Below are 14909 nucleotides of genomic sequence, written 5' to 3'. Positions count from 1 at the left end.
ACTCTCCTGGAACAAGAGCAGAGTGCAGGCTCTAGACCCCTGAGTCCTGACTCTGCCTTCGGGCTCTGTGGCCATGGTCAGGTTGTCAGCCAATCTGTGCCTCAGTTTTCCTCTTTACAAAACGTGCACTGTGAAACTGCAAGCTGGCTGACCATGCACCACAAAGTCTCCTCTTTGACCGCTGTCCTCTATTTCTCCTTACCCGGCCTTTCCTCCTTAGACTCCTTACCCAGTCTAGTGTTTCTTCTCTTTCTCTCCTGACCTTCCCATGGCCACTTTCTCAAGCCCTTCTGGCTGTGGTCCTAATTGTGTCCCTTTTACCATCTAGTAAAGGAAGGATGGGGAGGAGGCGAGGTTTGGGCGTTCCAGTGGGAAGAGGTTACCAGCCTTCTAATCCCCAGATGAGCAAGGCAGAGGCCACACAAGGGACATTGTGCTGAGGTCACCCGGTGAGTCTTGACATGGGTCACCTGGAATCTGGTCACTTTTAGCACCTGCTTGGAGCTTGGGGGATCACCCATCCACACACTCAGGACTCACACAGGGGCTCCTAGCCCCAGGGACCCAGACTGCAATCATCTCCTTTGTGTGACCCAGGGCCCCTGGCCTCCATCTGTTTTTCCCTTGATAGCAGGGACCTGAGTCATTGGCAGGAGAAAGCAAATTAATTCTGAGGGTGGCAGATGCTATAGCAAGGAGCTGCAAAGCCCTGCATGAAGGCTGGGCTCTCCGGGGAGCAAGCTGTTTACACAGGGCTCCAGTATCTGCCCAGTCCATGGGTCAGTCCTGCCCCACCCCCCATCACACCCACGGGCCTGGGATACTTGAACACAAGTCACTCCCCATCGTGGGTCGATATGGCCCTCTAGGTGCCCCATCGCCACGGAACTTCCTTGCCTTATCAGGACAATTACTGACCCATCTCGGGAGTGGCTGAGGCACAGCAGGACTAACCAGAAGCTTGCCAACTACAGAGAAAAGTGTCGGGTTAGACCTGCCTGGTCCAGCTTCACCCACTACCAGCTGGTGCCTTTGGGCAAGTTCCTTAATTTCTCAGAGTTCCAGTGCCTTGGTTGCATATCAGGCGCCTCCCTCTGTAAGAGTCAGCAGGAGCAAGCAGAGGGCAGAGCTGTCAGATTGCTGCTGTCAGATTTTGTTTTTCCCCTTCCACGTCCAAACCGCAACCACTCGGCCCCCAGCAGTCCCACCCTCTTCCCGCTGCCTCCTTACTTGTGGTGTTGTAGCGGACACCATAGAAAAAGGCAGGGCAGGGCCGAACCACCAACTGCCCTGCAGGGCTCCTGGGCCAGCAGGTGCCAATGAGATCCACGGAGGCATTGCACTGCAGGCCTAGGGACAGAGACAGCTGGTGAGAAAAAGTGAGGTCCTGCCAACGCCCCAGGCAGACAGAAATCCCTCTAGAGTTCTGCCCATCCTCAGCCCCACTAAAGACAGGGAAAGCGATGGCCCTGGTGCAGAAATGAACTCACGCCTATAAAGAAATGTGAATTTGCTGCTACAGCACTGGGGGAGAGCAGAAAAAAAGAGCTAAAGTCCTGGCCGGCTTCTGAACTCTGGCTCCTTTGCTGAAGATGCTTTCCTCACAGGGTGCTCACGCATTCACTCAGCACTGTGGAGGTTAAATGCACTGTCAGGCGTCCTGGGAAGGAAATGCCTTAACCCATCATCTGCCTCTTTCCTTCCTTTAACATTTCCCAGATACACTTCTGCTAAGACCCGAGGCAGGGAAGGCTCTCTGGAGGGACCTAGCTGCAGCTAGCGCAGCATTTGACATTGAGGCCAGTTAGAGCAGCGAGGCTCCGCCTGCAGGAATCTCCTGGTGGGGACACCCTCCCACCATGTCCCGGGTTTTAAAGACTCTAATAGGAGCTCTGACTCTGCGCACAGCTCATTCAGGGACTGAGGGACCCACATGATGGTGGGGAAGGCAGAACGGCAAATGTCTCTACTGTCTTCCTTTAGATAACCTGAAATCTACTCTAGTCTTTCATCACCTGCGCATGCGAACGATAACTCCCCGCTCTACAGATAAGGGACACTGAAGGGCGAAGGACGGTAACACAGGGGTCGACACTAAGAGGCAGGGTGGATTTTGAACCCTGGGCTTCTGAGGCTAGCCAGGCGCTTCCACCGCCACACAGAGGTCCCTGGCCGGCAGCTGCCTTTTTGCAGCATCTGGCTAGTGCTCCTCTCTGCGCCATGTTCTTGCGCCTGTCCCCGATGCTCACAGAAAGCCGCTGAAGTGACTTCGGGGATAGAGAGACCTTTATATTGAAAGCCCAGAAAATCCTGGAGCATGAAAGTCTGTCAATGGCTGCAAGACTGGAGAAGAGACGTAGAAAGAATGGGGGTAGGCAACAAAGGCACCAGCATCTTTCAGAGAGCAGCATGAGGTCCTATGGGTGGGGCAGTGCCGAAGAGGGCGGGGTCAAGGGGATGGGGTCCAATCAGGAGCGGCTGCCCGGTTCCACGGCTGCACTTAGCTGCCGACCTGGCTCTAGGTTTTCAGCCCACCCCTAGGAGCTCCGCGGAGCAGCAGAGATGAAAGGAAGAAGGGCAGCGACCCAGAAGTGGAGAGCAGGGAGCAGGCAGGGCCTCACAGAGCGCTGCCCAGTGCACCTCCCGACCCAAGACTGCCTCCCGGGGGGCCCCAACCTGTCCAGTAACATCTACAGCCTGACCAGCGTTTGCAGCTCACCCTGTGGACCCCACGCCTGGGAAAGAGAGCAGGGTCCCTGGAGACAGGGTCTCCGAAAAGGACTAGCAGATAGATAAGGCGTGGGAGGGAGGGGACCAGGTGAATGTTACCAGGCACTATGAAGGGTGCTTGGCCATCCACCTAACCACTCTGAGGAGAGGAAAAGACAAAAGCCGGTGAAAAAGCAGGCCAAGTTTGGAGTGTGAGAGGGAGACTGGCATAAAAAGGAGAAAGGGTACACTAAGGATAAAGCCGGGAAGGACAGGTGAAATGCCTTGAGAAGGAAGTGCAGAGACCGATTTCAGAGCATAGAAACTGTCATGTCCTGGAGAGATGCACCCAAGAATCTGAGTCTAGGCTGCTGAAACTTGAATTATTATTATTATTTTTTTAATTTATATGTTCACTTTGCATCCTGACCGTAGCCCCCTCCCTCTTCTTTCTTCCAGCCCCACCCTTTCACCCTCGGCACCCTATCCCCCTCCCCTTCTCCTCAGAAAAGGAAAGCACCCCCCCCCATCCACCCCAGCACAGCAAGTCTCATCAGGACTGAGCTCATCCTCATTGGCTGAGGCCAGGCCAGGCAGCCCCGTTAGGGCAAAGTAATCAAGAAGCAGGCAACAAAGTCCATGTCATAGACAGCATCCATCCAACTTACTGGGGACCCACATGAAGATCAAGCTGCCCATCGGTTACATGTGTAGGGGGCCTAGGTCCAGCCCATGCATGCTTTTTGTATTTTATTTAAACATTCCCCCCCGCCCCGTGTGTGTGTGTGTGTGTGTGTGTGTGTGTGTGTGTGTGTGTGTAAGGGGCGGGGTGCATGGTGTATATGTGGCTCTGAACACTCTTGATTTTTGTACTCAATACCTAGTAGAGGTCCAGGTACATAGTAGGTGCTGAAACTATAGGGTACATGCAAGCTCAGTATGTGCAGTGAAAACTTCAGGGGTGACACTGCATCTCCAAGTAACTGAAGACACTGGGTATGCTAGATCTCTTAGTGACCGTGTAATGTATTAAATCTGAAATCAGGTCCAGCTGGCTCAGCTCTTGTGGCCTGTGTGTGTAACTGTGTATGCCCAGCCGAGTTAGTTAGTCAACCTCTCTGAGTCTAAGGTTCCTTTTTTTTTTTCTAAAGCAGCAACAAAAGTCCTCGCTGCCCCTATTGTGATGGCTGAGTGAGGCTGAGCCCAACACAGCCAACATTCACACACACTGGCTATTATTACTGTTGTCACTAGCACCTTAAAGGACAGGGATGGGAGCTGGTGACCCCAGGTCCCCCTGAGCTCTGATTCCACTTGTCTGCCATGTTATCATTCAGTAATTGTATTACGTCCTGGCATAGTCATACTTATGTCATAATTTTATAAGAAGCCAAGTCTGTAACCTGTCACATGATGGGAGCCTTGGCCACGGGAACCTAGCCCCTCCCTGCTTCTGGCACGAAGCCTGTGCAAGGCCCCCCAAAGGTTCCATCACAGTGCCAGCCACTCCGGCCAGATGTCCATCCATCTGTCCTGGGCCCTCTGCCCCACCCTCACCATCTGTCTCTGCCAATGCCCATCAGTCTGGGTCGGTCTCAGCATCCGATGACAAATGGCCATCTCGGAGGCGGTTGTGGAGGGTGATGGATTGCACCCTGTGGAGCCAGGCGGGCTGGGGTGGAGGTGGGGCATCCAGTACAAATCACGGAAAGGCGGACACCATCCATCACAGCCCGCTGCCTCCAAGGACAGGTGACACCTGTGTGGCTCCGGGGTGTCACTTCTCCTGAACGCAAGCAAGTTAATGGAGCCTGGCCTGGCCTGGGGTGGAGAGGAGTTGGGGACCTTTCCTCCAGGCATCCTCCCTCCCTTCCTGTCCTTCTTGGCTGCAACCGCCAACAGGCTGAGAACAATGTTCTCTTTCCCTGCTCAATTCAGCCAGTGGCAGTGAGTGGTCTATTGCCAGGCTGGCCAGTGCCTCTCTCACCCTGGTGAGTCCTACTGCCAAACTACCTAGTGGCATTCCACACTAATTGTTCTATCTCTAGGCTCACGTAAAAACCCCCTCCCTCAGGAAGGCTTCTTGGATTTGTCCTACACCTCTGCCTAGCTTCCTTGGCACCTCCATTGTAATAGGCAGGCAACTGGTAGTACGGACTTTCTCTTCTTCCTAGCTGTACTGTTTTTTTTAAGGCCCACATGGTCATACCCAGTAACTATCTGCACTCTACAGTCTGAGAAACTCAGTGTGCTTAACCTCATGCCCCCTCCCTCCATCAATTTGAGGAAAGCAAGATGTCTAGGGCCTAATGTTCCTGTGGGTACCAGTCCTTAGCCTCACAGTTGGTGGGGAGGTGAGGCAGCCTAACTAGGAGTCAGTACAGGACCCAACTGGTTACTACAGGTTCAGCACTCTCTTCCTTCCCTCTACCTCTGTGAGGGGACAGTGGGCCATGTGGCCACTGTCCTCAGTTGCAGAAGCTTCCTTTCCCATAAGGCTCAGCTTTAGAAATGAATTCCTCCTGCCTCGTTTACACTCTTGAGTCCATGTCTCCACTGACTGCTCTCCTGCACTCTGACCTGGGTGAGGCTGCGAAACCCTCTCAGCTCCTCTGGAGACTTACTCGGGACCTAAGGTGTAGGAGTTGTTCGGCTGCTGATTGGAGAAGGTGAAGATGAGTTCCCACTGCATCCTTCCTGGCAGCTGCCATCCCCCGGCCATGTCCAGAGTGACAAGAGACATGGCCTTGGGGTCCAGAAGACCTAAATTTGGGTCCAGACCCTGCTATTACTGACCATGACATCCTGGAAAATGTATGAAACTCGTTCATGCCTCAGTTTCCCCATATGGACAGAGATCAGGTTTTTAGCTCTTGGGGGATAAAATAACCATAGGGAAGCCTTTTGTCAATGGCTAAGCCATAGGCCTTGGTGATATTTGCATTTATCTAGCATTTTCTATGGAGAAGGTATGAGGCACCTCAAGGGAGCCAGGTTGCCTTTACAACCCAGGCTCTTAATTAGTGTTTCCACGTGCCTCGGTTGCCTTAGGTGTCAAACGGAGATGAGAGTATCTCGAAGCCCTTGTGCCGACAGCACGCAGCCTTACACTCCAGCACATTTAGCAACAGCGGCAGCCTTTGACCTTTTGCCAATATCTCCAACTTGCAGCCCAGCAGCAAGGCCTGGAGGGCCCTCCCTCCCCTGTTGTCCATGAGGTGGTGACCATGTGGCACACTGTCTGTGTCTCTTGTGCCTACAGCCAGGGCTGCTGGCTAACCCCAGTCCCCCTTTTCACTCACTGACTCCGGTTCCAGATTCTCCTCCGTACAGGTCTCTCCACGGGAGGAGACCCTGTGAGAACCTGGCATCCCGGGGAGGTGAGGGGCGGGATGACTCACCGGAGGCATTGCTGGTCAGGGAGAGGCTCTCACAGTGCTGAGCCTGGAGGGAGGCCGAGACAGGGTTCAGTCCCAGAAGGAGAAGGGCCTGTGGGCATAAGGGGGCACAGGGCATTGTTAGGAGGGCTTAGAAGTCCAATCTGATGATCCTGTCCCCTGCGTCTCTGTCCAGCATCTAGCCCTTTCCCAGTCTCTTGGTCCCCTCCCGAATGTTTGAAATGGCCTGGCTCATGGAGGGCTGGGAATGAGGGCTGGTGTTCGCCTCTGGCTGCTGGAGAAGAAGGCATCTCTGCTATATGGGCCACAAACACGTCCAACCAGGTCCCTACGAATGCATGGACACACATTCGCACACAATCTACTTCCCCTTCCTCGGCCTGTGGTTTAATGAGCTCCTCCTGGGCCCTCGTCCCTGCCTGGCCTATTATCAGTTATTGCAAACTGTGCCCCATGTGTCAAGTTCTTCTGTTGTACTGTGACATCCACGGTGGCTTAATTCTCCCTGGGGCCAGGATGGATATGGCTACTGGGAAACTGAGGCACTGAAGAGATGATTGTGTCCGGGAAGATGGTCCGTATTCCAGGGAAGGCCTTTGTCCTTTAATCCATCCCCCCCCCCCCCCCCCGCCATGTCACTCTGCAGGATCACAGCCCCGCTGGGACTGGAACGGCATGGGTCCCATGACCCAAAGGCTGTCTCCTCTCAAATGGTCACTCCCCCCTCCAACCACGATGACACCTTTCTTAGGTCAGAGTCTGGATGGGTGGGCTGCGTGACCTCTCTGGGCCTCTGTGTCCTCGCTCTTAAGCAAATGCACCCCTCCCCTGTGCCTGTGAACATGTACTGTGGTTGCTATTGGCAACTAAGTTAAATGAATGATGCCGTGTTGCGGGTACACAGCATGTGCTCGCCGAGGACATGCGGACTGACTTGAATTCAGTGGTCGTTGCCTGGTCTGAGCACTGAGGCAGAGACAGGGGTTGGAGTGGGTCCATTGTGAAAGGGGGGGGGGGTCCAGAAGCACGTGGGCATGGGGGAGGGGCCCAACCACATTGTGCATCCTTTCCTCCCCTGGGGTCCTAACCACAGCGAGAGAAGAATCCTCAGGTTGGATGGCAACCCGGAAGTGCTCCCCACAGGGCCCTGTCCCACTCTGTTCCCCTCTTTGGAAGCTCTAGGATTGAGAGGGTTATCAACCAGGACCCCTACACGTTTGATATTCTCTCTCTCTCTCTCTCTCTCTCTCTCTCTCTCTCTCTCTCTCTCCCTCTCTCTCTCTCTCTCAACCTCCCCGCCCCCGTGTTTGTGTGTGTGTGTGTGCGCGCGCGCGCGCGCGTGTGTGTCCACTTGTCCATCTGTCCCTCTTCAGAAGCCAGTTTTCTATGTCCACCTGATAGGAACAACCCCTGTCTACTCCCATCCCAGCTGTCCCCCAGCCTCAGTAGTACTCCCTCCTTCCCGCTTCTCTCAGATGTTGATGACAAAGGCAGGCTCTGACGCCTTCTTTCGCACCATGCATTTGTATTCCCAAGGAGAAACTGGACCTCCCCCCCATAAGAACCACCCCTAATCCTGATGACTTACACAGCCACATTGTCCCCTAGGTGTCTGCCCATGTCCTTAGTAGGCTTTACCTAATTGATTCCCTCACCTCAGCCACCCTCCCTCCATCTCACCCTAGGGCTCTCTCTGCTCTTACTGACACCTGCTTAAGACTCTTCAGTAGTCCCCAGACCTGCCATCCTGTGCAGCTACAGGGGACATTCTGCCACCAGCCCTGGGGACAGTGAACTCACTCCTGGGCATTGGCCCAGTGGTTAGGGAAAAAAAATCCATTCGGTTGCCTTACTCCCAAGCACCTTCCCACACTTTATTAATCAGTAATTAAGCTTCGCGGTCTCCAGGGAGGTGAGGAAATATCATTAACCTCATTTTCCAAGTGCAAAGGCAGCAGTGGAGAGGAAAGGACGCCACGGGCTAGCTGGTGGCTCTTGACAGCTAAGCAGAGGGCGGTGCCCCCATGACAAAGCTACACAACTCACTCAGAATCAGTAGGGACCCAGGCTCTATACTCTCCCCAGAGATGGATGATTGTTGATGGGGCTAGAGGTCCCTGCTAGAAAATCCTGCACCCCTTCATTTCTTGGCATACACATACAAATCCATCCATCCATCCATCCATCATCCATCCACCCATCCATCCATCCATCCATCCATCCATCATCCATCCATCCACCATCCATCCATCCATCCATCCATCCATCCATCCATCCCTCTCATTTCAGCCACAGGCAAATTAAAGAAACTGCAAACCCTGTTGGAAAATATCCCACTGTCTGACACCTACCCTTATCAATCTGATAAAAACACGCTTGCATCTTTCAGCCTTGAAGACACATCATGCCCCAGTCCCATCCATCTACTTTCCCCATGCCATCTCTCTCCATACAGCCCCTCCTGTTCTGGCACACCTTTGCCCACACAGTCTATATTCCTTCTAACCCTGTCCAGCATCTGGTGACTCAGCTATCCTTAGGGTCAAAACTCCTTCTTAGGCCCCCCCAAAGCAAAGTGACTCAGTATATGCATCCAGTGTGCCCTTAGTACACCCCCGTGCCCTGCACATGTCAGGGATGTTCCCAGTGGAGGCCTTGGGGGTAGTCCAGAGTGTGTGAAAGCCAGCTCATTACTGTACACACTCAACCCAGCTTTAATTAGATGAGAAGTGCAAGGACCGGAAGCTCTTATTCACACGTCTTAATATCCTGGAGTTCATTAGAGCAGATATCCGGATCTGTTGGGATGGTGGGGGGGGGGGGGAGCCAACCAAATGCCACAGGGCAAAGGGCTCAGCTGACCGTGAACCCTGTTGCTTGTCTGTCTTAGATGTGCTAGGTCAGAGAACTGTTTTCCCACCCACAGAGGCTGCATTATGCAAAAGCAAATACTTCTTAAAATTCCTAAGCTGGTTTTTCCTTTTCCAAAAGGTCAGCTCCGTGGCGGAATCTTTACTCTACTCCTCTTCCCCGCCCCCTACGCTCTACGGAGGTTTATAAAATCTTCCGGCTAATTCTGAAATCATGCTTCCATAAAAGGTCCAGTGTCTGCCTATGTATTCCCTCCTGCAGATCCCTCCACGGTCACCTCTGCTTTCTCCCTCCGTCAGGAGAAGAAAGCTCTGCTGGCGGCCAAAATCTCCCACAACGTTCCAGGCTGATGCCTGTCTTCCTCTTAATGGAGATTTATTTATTTGTTTGCTTGAACACAGGCTCTCTGTGCAGCCAAGGCTAGCCCAAACTCCGAATCCTCCTGCCTCAGTCTCCCAAGCAAGGATTAGAGGTGTGTGCCGCCATGCCCAGCTAAAACTGGGACTTCTTAACTTGGGGTCCACAAGCACACTGAGGGTGGTGGGCGTGTGAACACCTGTAATTAAATTTGGAAAAGCTTCTTTTTCTCAGGAAGGCTCATCACTTCCTCTACTTCTCAGCAAGGTCCAGATCTCCACAAATTGGGATCTTCTTAATGCAGACCAAAGTCCGCTTAACCTGAGGACCACCATTCTCTTAGTGTCTTCCCTGGTGCTCTCTCCTTCTGATCTTAGCACCAGACACTGGCTGTCTTTTCAGAACAATTTTTTAATTTTTTTATGGTGTATGTGTGTGTGTATGTGTGCACCCGCATGTGTCTGTGCATATGCGTGTGCTCTGTACATGTGCATGTGTGTGTGCATGTGTGCGTGCGTGCGTGTGTGTGTGTGTGTGTGTGTGTGTGTGTGTGTGTGTGTGTGTGTAGCATGCCCCATGAGTGTGCAGCACACAAATGTGGAATTCAGAGGAAGACATCAGACGCTGTCCTCTCTCTCTCTCTCTGCCTTGTTTCTCGGAGACAGGGTCTTTCAGTGATTGAGAAGCACACAGTTAGGCTGGCTGGCCATGAGTTCCCCAGGGACTGTCCCCTAATGCTGAGGTTACAAGCATGTGTAGTCACATGAAGCAGTTTATGTAGGTACTTGGGGTCCAAACCCAGGTCTTCATGCTGTGCAACAGGCAAGCTCTTTTACCCACTGAGCCATCTCACCAGGCCGGCAGAACTAGTTTTTGAGAAAAAAAAAAATCACATTTTCAGTATCTCATGAAACTATCCATTTTCTAGGTGGTAGAGAAACTAAAGTCTATTAAGAAGCTGGCAGTCCATTCAGTTCACTTACTGGTGAATGCCCTGGCTCTGTACCCCAGCCTGTCAGCCCCAGACCCCGAACAAAACCTCTGTCTTACTGTTTAATCCCTGCAAGCCTTGAAGGTCTAGTCTGAGAAAGACAAGGGCTCCCTGCCACTCAAAAGAGGGTGCTTGCCTTCAAGTAGCTGCCCTGTCAGGCCCTAGTGAGCACAGGGCACCCATAGTGGGAGAAGGAATGGCGTCAGAGAGAGGCAAGAAAAGTGGCACGCAAGTCTCTGGAGGGCTAGTGGGAGGGCTAGCGGGAGGGCTAGTGGGAGGGCTGACCCTGACAGCTGCCTGCTCCAGCTTCAACACCCCTCACCCCCCCCCAGGCCAGTACAATCTAAGCTGTCACCCCAGTTCCCAGTGTGACTTTGGTATAAAGGTTAATCACACCCAGAAAATGCTTATTAAAGACCATAAATAGCCGCTTTACTGAAGCTCCATTTGGTCTTTGAAGCACAAAGTGCAATTTTCTTTGATGGGACAATTCCATGATTAACCTTTTGGGGAGGAACCTGAGGAGCCACAGGAGGGAGGGAGAGGTGGCTAGGGCCACCCCCACCTCTTCAAAGTTCTTGATGAAGAGTGGGAGCTGCCTTCCTTTTCAAAAGCATCCTGGGAGATGATGAGGCCTGGGGTGGGCATGGCCTCCTCACAGCACTGGGACCTGTTCACTCATCCTCTGCCCTCCTATTGAGCTCAGAATGCAGATCCTATTGGGTGACTGAGTGAGTCACCTGGCAAGGATAACAAAGTTGGGAGGTGGAAATGCTTCTAGACCAGGAGGCCAGCAGAGTCATTCTCACCATTGGTCCCTCTGGGCCACAGAATCCTCCTTAGCTCTCCTGGGCAGGCTTGGGGTAACATCCATGGGGGTGCTCCTGCTGGCACCTGCCCCACGCCCCAACTACCTCGGTCACACTCTGTCATCTCTGTAAGCATGCCTCTGGGAAGGGGTTTTTCAGCCTAAGAGAATGGTGTTTTGTTATTTATTTTGCTTGTTTTGCAAGCCCCTGCTAGGCTGGCATTCTATGTTCATGGAGCCCAGAGCTCAGAACCTGATTTTTTAGAAAAGCAAAGGAATTCAGAGGCAGAGAGCACCAGAACAACATCACACACACACACACACACACACACACACACACACACACACACACACACGTGCACGCACGCACATGAACAACTACAGAAATGTAAACACATGTGGACACACACACACACACACATGAACACACACACATGAAAATATATGCATACACACACATATGAATGTACACACACAGAATTCAGAGGCAGAGAGGACCAGTACAATGTCTCACATACATGTGCGTGCATACGCGCTTGCACACACACACACGCACATGTGCATGTGTACACAAACACACACATACATGTAAGCACATATGGACATACACACACAATTCAAAGACAGAGAGGAACATTGTGCATGCGCGCGCGCGCGCGCACACACACACACACACACAAAGACAAAGAATGTAACTGAGTACAGGGGAAGCATGACTAAGAGTGGGCTTCTGGAGGGAGGGGAGCCTGTGAGGGGTACAGTCAGGAAGAGAATCATTCTAGGAGTGGGGATACCCAAGCTGCCAGAGGTGGGAAATTCAGACGCTAAGCTGAGATGGAGCCAGGAGGCTAGAAGAGTCAACACAGATTTCTGGGCAGCAGACAACTGAAGGGAAACTGAGGCCTGAAGGGAGACTGAAAGCTGAAGCCTTCTGATACTTGAGGCAGTTCCATAGGTCCTTGATAGAACTGAGCTCAGGAGAACATGGGGACCCTGACTCCCCAGTGAGGTCAAGATCACAGCCCTGCCCTCGCTTGCTTTTGACAATTCATATTCTGTCTGTCTGTCTGTCTGTCTGTCTGTCTGTCTGTCTGCCTCTGCATGTGCATGTGCGTGTGTGATAATGTAGGAAGGTGTGTGCACATGTTCACATGGGTGCGTGAGCTTGTGTATGCTCACGTGGAAGTTAGATATCAACGTTAATATCTTTTCAGCATTCGGGAGGCAGAGGAAGGCGGATCACCGTGAGTTCAAGGCCAGCCTGGTCTATAAAGCGAGTCCAGGACAGCCAGGGCTACACAGAGAGACCCTGTCTCGAAAAACAAAGCAGAACAAAACAAAACAAAACCTTTCTCCACTACTTTCACACTATTTTGTGAGATCCTACTGGGTCTGGAGCTCACTGGTTAGATAGGCTGGCTGGGCAGTAAGCCCCAAGGATCTGCTCGGCTCCACCTCCCAGTGCTGGCATGGCTAGGGGGCATGGCCACCCCAGGCTTCCTTACATGGATGCTGGACATCTGAACTCAGGTCCTTATGTTTATGCAGCAAGTGCTTTGCTCACTGAGCCGTTGTCTCTCCTGCCCTCCTCCCACTAACCTGAGTGCTTTGATCTGTACTCTGTTTAGGAAGGGCCTGACTCAGGCAAGGCCAAAGGGAACAAGCCAAGATGTGAAAGACTGAGCACAGGCCTCACAAAGTACAATTCCCTTACCCAAGCCGACTTCTCCGGTGCTCTGAAATGCTGGCATCTGGCTTGCAGAAACGGGACGTGTGCAATCAACTCTTCAAGCTCCATCTCTGCTGCCACAGGTAAGTATGCAGTCGTGAGCTAACTGAACATGGACGGAGGATTCTGAGGGTGGCGAGGAACCCCACAGGCAGCTCTCTGGACTCCATGGGCTCATAAATGTTGTGCAGCAGGGCCAGTGTTGGTGAGGACTGCAAGCTATCCACCAGCCCAGCTGATACCCGAAGGGGACAGAGACCCGAAGGTGCTCTAAAGATGATTCAGGACAACACCAGACTAAGGACAGAGGGCAGCAGTGTCACGTGTCCTCTCTCAGCCTTCCTGCCTTGCCCCATGCAGGCCTCTCTCCCTCACCCTGGCCCAGGCCAGCCAGGTCCTCAACAATCTCTGTTGGTAGTCACAACCCGGCCCTATCTCCAGGCAAAGAGCCTGTTTCCCCCTCAGAGTGGGTGAGCAGTGAAAGATTGTTCCAGGAAGACAAGAAATAATGTATTGTTGCATTTAATTAGCTTAAATTGCTGTTGTACAGAGAAGAAAAAAAAACTGAAGGGGAAAATCTCCTGCCTACACTCAAGGGGGTGCACGCCTGGGTGTTCCCCACCTCCAGACTGTCTCCCTGGGTCCCGGGCTCCCCTGAGCCCTCTCCTCTCCTTGCTCCTGCCTCATTTCTCTGCCTCCCCTAATGGAGGCCTCATGGTGGGGCTGCCATGAAGGGATGCCGTGGTAGGGTCTGCCCCACCCCAGCTTCTCTCACTGTGCAGTGAGGTTTACACATGGCCTTGGAAGGCACCCAAGTATGTCTACTGGGGCTATAAGCTCTTGGGGTAGGGTCTGTGGCTATTATGATACCCTCAATGAATTGCCAGACATGTGGAATGAATGAATGAACAAAACAGATTGCCTTTCTCTTTCTACCCCTTGGTCCAAAGGGTCCTATGATAATTTCCACAATGACTTTCAACCCTTCTTCTTCCTCCCTCCCTCCCTCTCTCCCTTCCTCCCTCCCTCCTCCCTTTCTTTACTTCTTTTTCTTCCTTTGGTTTTCTGGCACAAGATCTAATTCTAGACTAGAAACTCACTATGTATCCTAGCCTGGCCTTGAACTCATGACAACCCTCCTTCCTCAGCCTCCTCATGCTGGGGTTACAGGATTGCTGTGGCCAGCTCCACTTTGACTTTTTGAGACCTCCTGACTTCTCCCACCATTTTCTTGCTCTGTCTTTCTGCACAGCATCCTGCCTTGGACTCCAGAGAGCTGAGCTCAAGAAAGGCTCGCTGAGACCTGTTCTGGGACAGCGGACCGGTGGCTGCCCAACCCCTCCCAGCCTAAGTTTCTACAAGTGTGAAATAAGCAAGACATTTGTTCCCGACATTCCTCTCCAGGCAGGAATATGCTCTGGCTTCAAGACTCTCAGGAAAGCCCAAATTTAACCTCTGACTCTGGGGTCTGACCACTCTACAGTGGAACATCTTACTTACCAAGCTTGCTTGTGTCACCTTGAGAAAACCACTCAACTTCTCCCAGCCCCTTTTTCACCCCGTCTGTAAATGGGATGAGTTGGAATGAAGCATCTATGCCCATTCAGCTCTTACAGAATAACAAGGGAGGGGCCAAGCGCCTGGGCAGCTTTGCAGCAATGGGCTTTCTCTCTGCTGGGTGCTTCCTCCCTGGCTCAGTTATCCCTACAGAAGTGCCCCTGCCTGGTCTCCTGCCCATTACTCTCCGTTACCAATTCTGTTCCCAGGAGCTGTGGCCACCTACAAAAGCGGGGTGAGTGTCACCTCGGTGTGCATTAGCTGGGCTTGAGAATGAGGGTGCATGGAGTGATACCTATCTCCATTCCCCAGGATGATGGCTAATTTCCGTGCTAGGCCTGACTGGATTAGGAAATACAAAGAAGAGCTGGAGAGATGGCTCAGAGGTTAAGAGCACTGACTGCTCTTCCAGAGGTCCTGAGTTCAATTCCCAGCAACCGCATGGAGGCTCACAACCATCTGTAATGAGGTCTGGTGCCCTCTCCTGGC

At 52.6% G+C, this 14909-nt stretch overlaps 1 protein-coding gene across 1 annotated transcript in view; it reads right to left on the bottom strand.

Annotated features, from left to right (window-relative positions):
• The window catches only part of Crhr1 (corticotropin releasing hormone receptor 1), a 43605-nt gene that overhangs the window by 15648 nt on the left and 13048 nt on the right, over positions 1 to 14909 (bottom strand). The window contains exons 2-3 of the mRNA XM_051158840.1: positions 6111 to 6198; positions 1231 to 1350 (exon numbers count right to left, since the gene is read on the bottom strand). Of these exons, the coding sequence (XP_051014797.1) occupies positions 1231 to 1350; positions 6111 to 6198 (208 nt within the window). The remainder of the gene's footprint in view (positions 1 to 1230; positions 1351 to 6110; positions 6199 to 14909) is intronic.

This window comes from Acomys russatus, chromosome 16, assembly GCF_903995435.1.
Source record: "Acomys russatus chromosome 16, mAcoRus1.1, whole genome shotgun sequence".
Classification (NCBI taxonomy): domain Eukaryota; kingdom Metazoa; phylum Chordata; class Mammalia; order Rodentia; family Muridae; genus Acomys; species Acomys russatus.
This window is presented reverse-complemented; position numbering and strand designations above follow the sequence as displayed.